Below are 10,936 nucleotides of genomic sequence, written 5' to 3'. Positions count from 1 at the left end.
TTGGTCAATGACATGAGACAAAGTATATGTGAACTGCTGTATGAAAAGTGAATTTACTCTGTAAATCTTCACCCAAATCCTAATTAAAAAAAAAAAAGAAAAAGGCAGCTTTGTAAACTCATGGGGAAAAGATGCCAGACTTCCTGAATTATGTGGGGATAACTGTTTACCAACTTCTGCCTTCTGAAATTGACCATATCACTGGTGATTGGAATGCAAAACTTGGACACAAAGAAGAATCACTGGTAGTTGGAAAATATGGCCCTGGGGATAGAAATGACATTGGAGATCACATGATAGAATTTTGTAAGACCAATGGCTTATTCATTGCAAATACTTATTTTTCAAGAATATAAATGGTGGCTTCTTCAGTCTGAGTACGTATTACATCTCAACATAAAGAACACGAAAATCCTCACAACTGGACCAATAACCAGCATCACAATAAATGGAGAAAAGATCAAAGTTGTTAAATATTTCCTATTACTTGGTTCCACAATCAACACCAATGGAAGCAGCAGTCAAGACATCAGATGATGTATTGTGCTGGGCAAATCTGCTGGAAAAGACCTTTCAAGTGCTGAAGAGCAAAGATGTCTCCTTGAAGACTAAGGTGCACCTAACCCAAGCCATGGCATTTTTAACAGCCTCATATGCATGTGAGAGCTTGACAATGAACAAGAAGACTGAAGAAGAACTGATGCTATTGAGTTTGGTGCTGGCGAAGAATACTGAAAGCACCATCGACTGCAAAAAGAATGAACAAATCTGTCCTGGAAGAAGTGCAACCGTCATGCTCCTTGGAGGTGAGAATGGCCAGACTTTGTCTCACCTGCTTTGGTCTTGTTGTCAGAAGGGATCATTCCCTGGAGGATATCATCTTGGTAAAGTGGAGGGTCGACAAAAAAGGGGAAGGCCCTCCACAAGATGGACTGACACAGTGGCTGCAGCGATGGGCTCAGGTAAGCAAGGATTGTGAGGCTGGCACAGGACTGGGCAGGGTTTCATTCTGTTGTATACGGGGTCACTATGAGTCGGAGCAGATTCGATGGCACCTAGTAACAACATACATGTGGACTTGACCAGACAGAATACAGGGGAATCAGATCAACTGCATCTGTGGAAAGAGGTGATAGAGAAGCTCAGTATCTTCAACCAAAACAGGGCCAGGAGCTGAGTGTGGAACAGACCATCAATTGCTCAGATGCAAGTTCAAGCTGAAGCTGAAGACAATGAAAACAAGTTCAGGAGAGCCAAAATATGACCTTGATTACATCCCACCTGAATTTAGACACCATCTGGAGAACAGACTTGACACAGTGAACACCAATGACCGAAAAACCAAAGGAATTGTGGCATGACATCAAGAACATCATACATGAAAGTCATTAAAAAGACAGGAAAGGAAGAAAAGACCAAGACGGATGTTGAAGAGACTCTGACCCTTGCCCTTGAGCGGAGAGCAGCTAAAGCAAATGGGAAAAATGACAGGATAAAATAGTTGAACAGAAGATTTCAAAGAGCAGCTCAAGAAGACAAAGTCAATTATTATAATGAAATGTGCAAAGACCTGGAGTCTGAAAACCAAAAGGGAAGAACATGCTCAGCATTTCTCAAGCTGAAAGAACTGAAGAAAACAATTCAAGCCTCAAGTTGCAATACTGAAAGTTTCTATGGGAAAAATACTGACCGATGCAGGAAACATCAAAAGAAGATGGAAGGAATACACTGAGTCACTGTACGAAAAATAACTGGTCATCCATTTTAGGAGGTGGCATATGATCAAGAATCAATGGTACTGAAGGAAGAACTGCACTGAAGAACTGGTGAAAAACAAGGCTGTAGCAATTGACAGAATGTTTCAACAAACGGATGCCCCGTGGGAGGCTCTTACTCAGTGTGCTAGACTAGGTTCTCTAGAGAAACAAAATCAGTAAAGCCTATACACACACACACACACACACACACATATATATACATATATACATATATGTATACATATGTATATATATATGGAGAGAGAGAGAGAGATTGATTTATCTTAGGAAAATGGCTCACACACTTATAGAAGCTGGCAAGCCCAAAGTTCCTGGATCAAACGTCAAGCTGGAGGCTTTTCCCGACTCTTGCAGCCGCAGGGGCTGAGGAGCTCAGAACTGGCAGGCAGTGTATCAGCTGTTAACTCCAGTGAATGATGAATCCAAGATCTCCACGCCGAATGGTGGATTGTTCACTCACAGACAGTTGTAGGCAGCACAACAGAATCCCGATCCACAGAAGAATGTGTCCTCTCCCAGATGTCCACAGATACACTGGAAGCAGGCCACACCCCTAGGGAAACTCCCTTCAACAGATTGGCTGCTCAAAATATAGTCATCTGATCCCATCATGGGAACCACTACACCACAACAGCTCTAACCACACAGAATTGTGGTCCAGCCAAGTTGACACACAGCTCCAACTATCACACTCAGCTATGCCAAGAAATTTGGAAGACAGCTACCTGGCCAACTGATTGGAAGAGATCCATGTTTGTACCCAGTCCAAAGAAAGGTGAGCCCACAGAATGTAGAAATTAAAGAACAATATCATTAATATCACATGTAAGTAAAATCTTGCTGAAGATAATCCAAAAACAGCTACAGCAGTATAATGACAGGGAATTTCCATAAATGCAAGCTGCATTAAGAAGAGGACATGAGACAAGGGATATCATTATGATGTCAGATGGATCCTGGCTCAAAGCAATGAATATCAGAAAGATGTTTACTTATGTTTCATTGACTATGCAAAAGCATTTCACTGTGTGGATCACAACAAATTATGAGAATAATGTGAATTCAACAACAATTGTGTTCATAAGGAACCTGTACATAGACCAGGAGGCTGTCGTTCAAACAGAACAAGGGGATACTGCATGGTTTAAAATCAGGAAGGGAGTGCATCAGGGTTGCATCTCTTCACCATATTTATTCAACCTATAGGAGCTCTGGTAGCATAGTGCCTAAGGCATTTGACTGCTAACCAGAAGGCTAGCGGATCAAACCCATTAGCCACTCCTCGGAAGGAAGGTTGGGCAATCTACTTCCATAGTGATGCCACCTTGGAAACCCAAGGAGGGGTCGCTATGAGTTGGGTTTGACTTGATGGCAGTGAGTGATTCAAGCTGTATGCTGAGCAAATAATCTGAGAAGCTGGACTATATGAAGAGCGTGGCATCAGGACTGGAGGAAGACTCATTAACAATCTGAGATATGCAGATGACACATCTCTGCTTGTTGAAAGTGAGGATGACTTGAAGCACTGATGACTGATGACTACAGTCTGCAGTATGATTTATACCTCAACATAAAAACGAAAATCCTCACGACTAGACCAATAAGGAACATCATGATAAATGGAGAAAAGATTGAAGTTGTCAAAGGTTTCATAATGCCTGGTTCCACAATCAACACCAATGAAAACACCAGTCAAGAAATCAGATGACGTACAGCACTGGGCAAATCTACTGCAAAAGACCTCTTTAAGGTGCTAAGGAGCAAAGATGTCTCTCTGAAGACCAAGGTGTGCCTAACCCAAGCCGTGGTGTTTTCAGTTGCCTCCTATGCATGTGAAAACTGGACAACGAAGGCAGAAGACCAAAGAGGAGTTGATGCTTTAGAGTTGTGGTGCTGGAGAAGGATGCTGAAAGTCCCGAGGACTTCCAAAAGAACGAACAAATCTCTCCTTGAAAAAGCGCAGCTGGAATGCTCCTCAGAAGTGGGAATGGCCAGACTTCGGCTCAGTTACTGTGGTCACGTCAGAGGCACAATTCCCTGGAGAAAGATATCATGCTTGGTAAAGTGGAGGGTGAAAGAGGAGAAGGCCCTTGACAAGATGGACTGGCACAGTGGCTGCAAAGATGGGCTCAGGACTGTGAGGCTGGTGTGGGACCAGGCAGTGTTTCGTTCTGTTGTGTGGAGCACTGGTATGAGTCGGAGCCAACTCGATGGCACTTAACAACTACCTGGCTCGGTAGGGGAAGGTGCCCTCCCTGGCTCCTCACGTGGGGCATGCTAAAAACATCTTGTGGAAGGATGTTTGTAGCACTGATGACAAAGAGCTAACACAGGCCAAGCGTGGGAGCTCCCAGGAAAAACAAGGACAAACGGCCAGGAAAGGCCCTGCCGTATTCGTGATGAGTAAAACATGCAAACTGAGACAAAGGGACAGCACCCGCCCCTCAGAGACAAAAATGAAAGGCCCATGAGAACCGGTGCTGGGAGGGATGGGGGAGTCGCTGTCCTATCCTGCGGCTGACACTGAGGCCCGCTCAGCAGTATCTCAGATAAAAAGGCAGAAAGAGTAACGAAGCAATGTTGTGGCCAGGCCCGTACTGAAGGCTACGCAGGCAGATGTGCACAGAGATGGGACATGCGTTCTCAGCAACAAGACCCAGGGGTGGACTGCGCCCCCAGCACAAGGACAGCTGGCCAAGTTGTGGGCAGGGAGCTCTGGTAGCATAGTGGCTAAGACACTTGCCTGCTAACCAGAAGGCTGGCGGCTCAAACCCACCAGCCACTCCTCGGAAGGAAGGTTGGGCAATCCTACTTCCGTAGTGCTACTGCCTCGGAAACCCAAGGAGGGGTCGCTATGAGTCAGGGCCGACTCGACGGCAAAACAACAACAATAGCTAATAGGTGGTACCACTATGGAAACAGATTGCCCAGTCTTCCTTCTGTGGAGTGGCTGGTGGGTATGAACCACCAGCCTTCTGGTTAGCAGTCAAACGCACCGCTAGAGCTCCTTAAATCTTTATGGAAGCAGACTGCTTCTGCTTCTCCCTGGGAGCCACCAGTGGGTTCAAACCATCGACCTTCTCAAAAGCCAAAACCAAACTCTGCTATCAAGTTGACTGGACTCATAGCAACCCCTCCTTGAGTTTTCAAGGCGGTATCTCTATGGAAGCAGATTGCTCATCCTTCCTTCCGAGGAGTGGCTGGTGGGTTTGAACCGCCAGCCTTCTGGTTAGCAGCTGAATGCCTCTGGCACTACGCTGCCAGAGCTCCCACCCAAGTCTTCACCATGGGAAGTGGGCACCCCTGCCACCCTGCACCTCTGTGACCTTCGACCAGAAAGGAGCTCCATGTGCAGCAGGGGGCAGACGCCAGACTCACGCCTCTGCTGTGGGCCTTGAGCAGGAGGTTCAGAGCCCCGTGGGGTAAACGCAGACGTGCCCTGCCAGAGGCCTGGCGGAAAGCGCTTTCTCTGGGAAAGAGGTCAGGAGACACCGCTACTGCACTGCATGCCTTTCGCCTGGATCTGGACTTTATTCCAGGAAACAGTGTTTTATGGAGAAACAGAACACACACAGAGGTAGCCCACCTGATCTGGTCACCTTTGGTCACTATGCTCAGGAGTTTCAGGCCCTGGTTGTTTTGTTTTACTGTGGTTAAAATATTTCTAGCAACCACCTGCTAATTCAAGTCCCTCGCATGCACAACTCAGTGACACGGGCCATGTTCGGTATGTTGCAAACGCACCCCACTATAGACACTGACACCCTTCAGCAAGGCCCCCCTTTCCCCTGCCACCTAACAGCCAGTGATACACATTGGTCTACTGCATGGGAACGGGGTGGGTACAGTACTTGTCCCTTTGTGTCTGACTTTGTGTGTCTGACTTATTTCACGCAGGTTCCTCCCTGTTGTAGTGTGTACCAGAACTTCCTCTCTTGATGGCTGAGTCATCTCCCACTGTGCGTACCACGTTTTCTTCATCGTCATCTGTCAACGAATACCTTGAACACACTGGTTAGCATAAGGCACGCTGAAATGAATGCTGGTGTCCTATGGGTTTCTGTCTGTGGCCCTGCTTTCATGTTTTGGGGTGCACATCCAGGATTGGGGTGCTGGGTTACCAGGTAGTTCTGTTTCACTTTTTGAGGAAACACATACTGTTTCCCACAGCGGCGGCACCACCTTCCATTCCCACCAGCAATGGATGAGGGTTCGTTTCCACATATCCTTGACAGCACTTATTACTACTTTTATTTTATCATAGCCATTTTAGCAGAGGTGAAGTGGTATCTCACAGTGGTTTTGGTTTGCATATCCCTAAGGACATTAAATATCTTCACTTTTTTTAAAAAAATATTTTTTATTGTGATTTAGGTGAAAGTTTACAGAGCAAATTCATTTTCCATACAGCAGTTCAAACACATTTTGTCTCGATATTGACTGCAACTCCCCACAGTGTAACAGCTCTCTTCCTATTTTCTCCCAGTCGTCACCTCTTCTCTGTGTCCTCACTTCCCATACACTCCCACCTCCAGAGCTATCTCCCTGCGCAAACACTGCCCTTCTGTTCTCCCATGACTGGTTGCTCCAAGGAGTGTATCCACCTGATGTAAATGTTCATCGCACATGCCTATCGTTTGCCTGGAAGCCACAAGACTGAGTTCAAGTCTAGACCTGAGGTAACTAGAGGCCATAGTCTCAGGGGTCTCACCAAGGCTCTATCAGACCAGCAAATCTGGTCTTTTTTTTCCATGTACAATTTTGAGTTTTGTTCCACATTGTTCTCCCACTCTAGCCAGGATCTCCTGCACTGATCCCCAACTGGTTGACAGTGGTAGCCAGGTACCATCTAGTCTTCTTGTCTCATGGTTATATAGGCTGAGGATCCATGTGTCTTTGGTTTTCTTCTTTGCTCTGGATAAGGGGAGACCCATTGTTGCATCTAGATAACTGCTTGCAAGCTTTTAAGACCCAGTCACTACTCACTGAAGTTGGATGCAGAGCCACGTTTTAGTGTAGTATGTTACGTCAATTGAGCTTGATGTCCCCTTCTTTGCATGTGTTTGATGGCCACTCGTATATCCTCTTTGGTGAAACGTCTCTTCCAGTTTTCTGCCTATTTGCTAACTGCGCTGTCTCTTTGATATATGGTTGTGTAGGTACTCTTTATATATTCAGGATATTAGAACCATACATGATTGCCCTAAATTTTCTCCCATTTTGCATGTTGTCTCTCCACTTTGTTGACAAAGTCCTCTGATGCACAGAAGTTTTTCATTCTGATGAAAGCCAGTTTCCCTATTTTGTCTTTTGTTGCTTGTACTTTTGGTGTCATGTCTAAGAACCCACTGTTAAAAAACAGTTCTCAAAGCATTAACCCTATGGTTTCTTCTAGTTTTATGGTTTTACTCCTCACATTTAGGTCTTCAATCCATTTTGATGGATTTTCATATATGGTGTTAGGCAGGGGGTCCAGCTTCATCTCTACATGTGGAGATCCAGTTGTCCCCACACCATTTGTTTTAGAAACCCAGCCTTCCCCACTGAATGGACTTCATTCCTTTGTCAAAAATCAGTTGACCATAGATGCATGGATTCTCAATTCTATTCTATTATTCCGTAAGTCTTATCATTGTACTAATGCTAGGCTGTTTTGATCACTGTAGCTTTGTAGTATGTTTTGAAATCAGAGAGTATGATGAGTTTTTTAAGCATAAGTATAAGCTTCTTTCAGAAAAACTAAAGCACGCTCTGGCTGTTTTCAGGAACCTTGAAGGTATAAAAAAGGTAAATTCTGTATCTGGCCTCCTTGCAAGAGCACTTACGCTGCCTGTGTATAGTTCGGGCCAGCAGAGCAGGAACACAATGAGGCATCTTCTGGAAATGTCAGTCAGAAGGGGCACTCACTCCTCAGCCTTGCAGGGTTCCTGCATCCAGAGCACAGGGCAGCCAGGCCGGACAATGTCACCAAGCTGGGTGATGCCACAGGTGTTCCTGAACTCCAAACCCTCCACATTTGGGCACTTTGGCCACAGCACCAAACTCTGTGAGTATAGTGCATATTAGGGTGCTCCACTAAAGGCAGCATGTCCCCAAGAGTTGCTTTAGGTTAAGAATTTTGGAGTATGAATTGTATTTATGACAACTGTCAATTGAATTACAAGTATTTTTGCTCAAAAGCAATTAGAGACATCTGCTAACATTACATTTTTGTTGAAATAGCTGATGTAGCTACAGTCTGCACCATTATATATCCAGATAAATTATCCACCTGATTTTAAAAGGCCGCATAAACCCATTCTGTGTGTTACCAAATCAAAAGCAGTCCCTGAATACAGGACGGGTGGGAGCAGCTGTGTGCGGAGGTGGGCAGAAGGCAGGTAGGAAGTGGGGGCGCAGCGTGTGCTCACAGGAAGGAGCGCTGGGCGACAACCAAGCCCTGCGGCAGATGGGGAAGAAGTGGGATTAACGATGAACGGTTCTTGCTGTGACCGAATTTTCATTAACACACAATTTCATTAGAAGACAGAGCTGTAATACGTAATATAACCAGTTACTTGCAGATGTCCCTTAATTAAAGCCTTTAGTCACTGTACATTTAAATGACATCATAACAGTAACAGAAGCCAAACAAACCAGCCACATTCCTCCCACTGCAGCCCTTCCCTTCCACCTTACAGCCTCCTCCCTGCGTCACTGTACAGACTTTGCACACTTGCAGCCATTAACGCAGAGGCATTTTCTACTCTCCTCCCCCTTATTCTGTAATAGCATTTGTCTGTGGTCACAGTCGTCTTCGTGATCATTTCTAGTTGCTACGGATTTTGTGCCCTTATTTTTGCAGTAGTCTCCTCAAAGCTGAGGTAAGCCCGAGCCCTCTGCACCTTCCTGCTCTGACTGTAACTGGCTGAGGCAAAAAGCCAGAGGAGGACGCGATGGAAGCCCTCACTCAGGCGGCTGTCTCCTGAGAGCCACAGAGCGGGAGCGACTGCTGTCACGGCTGGGGCCACACCCACTGCGGAGCCCAGCGTTACACAGGACAGTTTAGGGGCAGGGCCATCAGCAGCGTCAGAGCTGATGCTGACCTCTGTGGCCTGAAAAACCTGAGGGGGTGGCAGGCCTCAACCCGCCAGGCTACATCCCACTGTTGGACAAGATCCCATGAAACATATTCGCTGCTCTCCTCTATGCAGTTCAGGGGTCAGCTGTTACTTTCAAGGGCTCCCTGTCAGATCTGAGAAAACTTCACGTGGAGTTGTGTGTGAAGAACACTAACTTTGCCTTAAGTCGGATGCTACCTGTCTGACACCTGAACACCGCTCTCCTCAGAAACACAGGTGAACCACTGCCACATTCAGCAAAGACGAGTCCTGAACAACGGCCTTGGGCTCCAAAGTCCTAAGAGCCAAAGGCATTTTCTGTACTAAAGGGACGTCCTGCTACAGACGACACTTTGGGGAACGTGAACACGGAACATCAGATGACGTGGTGTCGGTGTCCCCTTTCTGTGACAATGGCACGGTGGTCACTCAGCAGAGTGTACCTGATCGTAGTAGATCCGTATTGAAAAATCTAGGGAGAGGATCAGGGTGTCTGCAACTGACTGCCACATGGTCTTTGGGGAAAACACACTAGACCACATGTGGGCACATCTGTGCAAATACAAGTGTGTGTGAGCAGAAGCCCACGCATGTGCACACATGCAGGCCTGAGTATGTGCTACTTGGAGAGGACACACTGGTGTTCTGTTCTTTTCTGTCCATTTTCTGAAGGTCTGAAACTTTTCAAAAGAATTCCTGAGGTGACACTTTTATAAAAAAGATTAGGCTGACAATTTTTAAAAACGACTGCTTTAACTGCTCTTACATAAAGAGAAAGAGAAAGCCACGCCCCCTTAGCCAGTCTAATTCTGGGTCTATACACCCAAACCCGAGTAGGCCCGCCAGGCCACAATGCACATATGCGAGGGCGCTGTCTAATGGGCTCTCCTCAGTCCTGTGAGGTTCTGCACCGAGCACTGACCCCTAACGTGGGGCCTGGGATTCCCTCAACTGAGCTCACAGTGGTGCACGTGTCACCGACTCTCAGACAGGGTGGTAGGTACAGTCTGCAGCCCCCGCATGTGGGTGTCCCCCATGCTGGCAGCTCTAGCTGTGCTTCCAGGGTCACGCCGCCCAGCAGGTGGGGGGCGATCTCCTTGACTTACCTCCACAGGGAATGGGCTCTCCTCAATCCTGCCAGCTTCTGCTTCTGTCAGAGGGTTTTTTAAGGTTTGTAAAAACAAAGCTGCTTTCCTTTTACGCTCTGCTTGGAGCTGCTTCTCCTTTGACTCCTTTGAGGCCTGGGCGAGCTTCTCCCTGGCGGCAGCGGCGAGCCGGTCCTCCAGCTTTTGCTTTGCTTAAGGCACAAACGACAAAAGATGAAGTTTAGAGCAAGCGATATTTGTTATCATCCGCCTTAATTTTTACAGGCAGCAAAAAAGTTATGAAACACAACGCAGTTACTGAAAACAGAGACTGTGGCACAAAATTCAGACAGGGAAACAAATCAGCAAGTAGATTTTGAGGGAATCAGTTTATAATGTTTATTTTTCCAAATGTTACTTTCAACGGTGAGAAGTCCAGACTAGTGGAAGCTGGAATAATGGAGACCGTCAGGACGGCGCTCATCTACACACACATGTCCAAATATTCACACCAAGCAACGGATACCCTATGAAAAGTGTTTCGCGCCACATGCTCTGACAGGTGCTGAGTCCACACACAGTAATCGAGGCTGCAGACGCACACAGACAAAGACGCGCTTGCTGTGGGGAGCAACCCTAGCACGAAGCCAGCTCTGGAGAGTAGGGCACGCTGCGGTAGGAAAGCATCTTCTCTAAATCTGGCTTGATATGTTTTTAAGTACAAAGGAAGCAATCTTAGACAATCATCCCAACAGGTAAAACCCAACTGGCCCATCAACGAGCCGTGTGATGCAGAGCGTAATCCTGTCCTGGGCCGGGGTGGAGACTCGGGCTGTCCCAGACCCTGGCTGCGGTAGACATGTGTGCCAAGGCCACGATGCACGTGGTGGGATCATGGCATGAGAGTCAGCTGGGCATGTGTCTCAGGGCCGGGGGCTCACAGAGGATGGCTCCTTGCCTTGTGAATTAGCAT

The 10,936-nt window shown here is 46.7% G+C and overlaps 1 protein-coding gene across 1 annotated transcript in view; it reads right to left on the bottom strand.

Annotated features, from left to right (window-relative positions):
* LOC103209240 (splicing factor SWAP) overlaps window positions 1-10,936 on the bottom strand; it is a 95,117-nt gene that overhangs the window by 29,143 nt on the left and 55,038 nt on the right. Inside the window, exon 13 of the mRNA XM_007955030.1 lies at window positions 9,985-10,175. Within this exon, the coding sequence (XP_007953221.1) occupies window positions 9,985-10,175 (191 nt within the window). The remainder of the gene's footprint in view (window positions 1-9,984; window positions 10,176-10,936) is intronic.

This window comes from Orycteropus afer, unplaced genomic scaffold (genome assembly GCF_000298275.1).
Source record: "Orycteropus afer afer isolate SDZICR_OR568_19922 unplaced genomic scaffold, OryAfe1.0 scaffold00489, whole genome shotgun sequence".
NCBI classification, from domain to species: domain Eukaryota; kingdom Metazoa; phylum Chordata; class Mammalia; order Tubulidentata; family Orycteropodidae; genus Orycteropus; species Orycteropus afer.
Note: the sequence above shows the minus strand (reverse complement) of the source record. Positions and strands in the feature narration are given on the sequence as shown.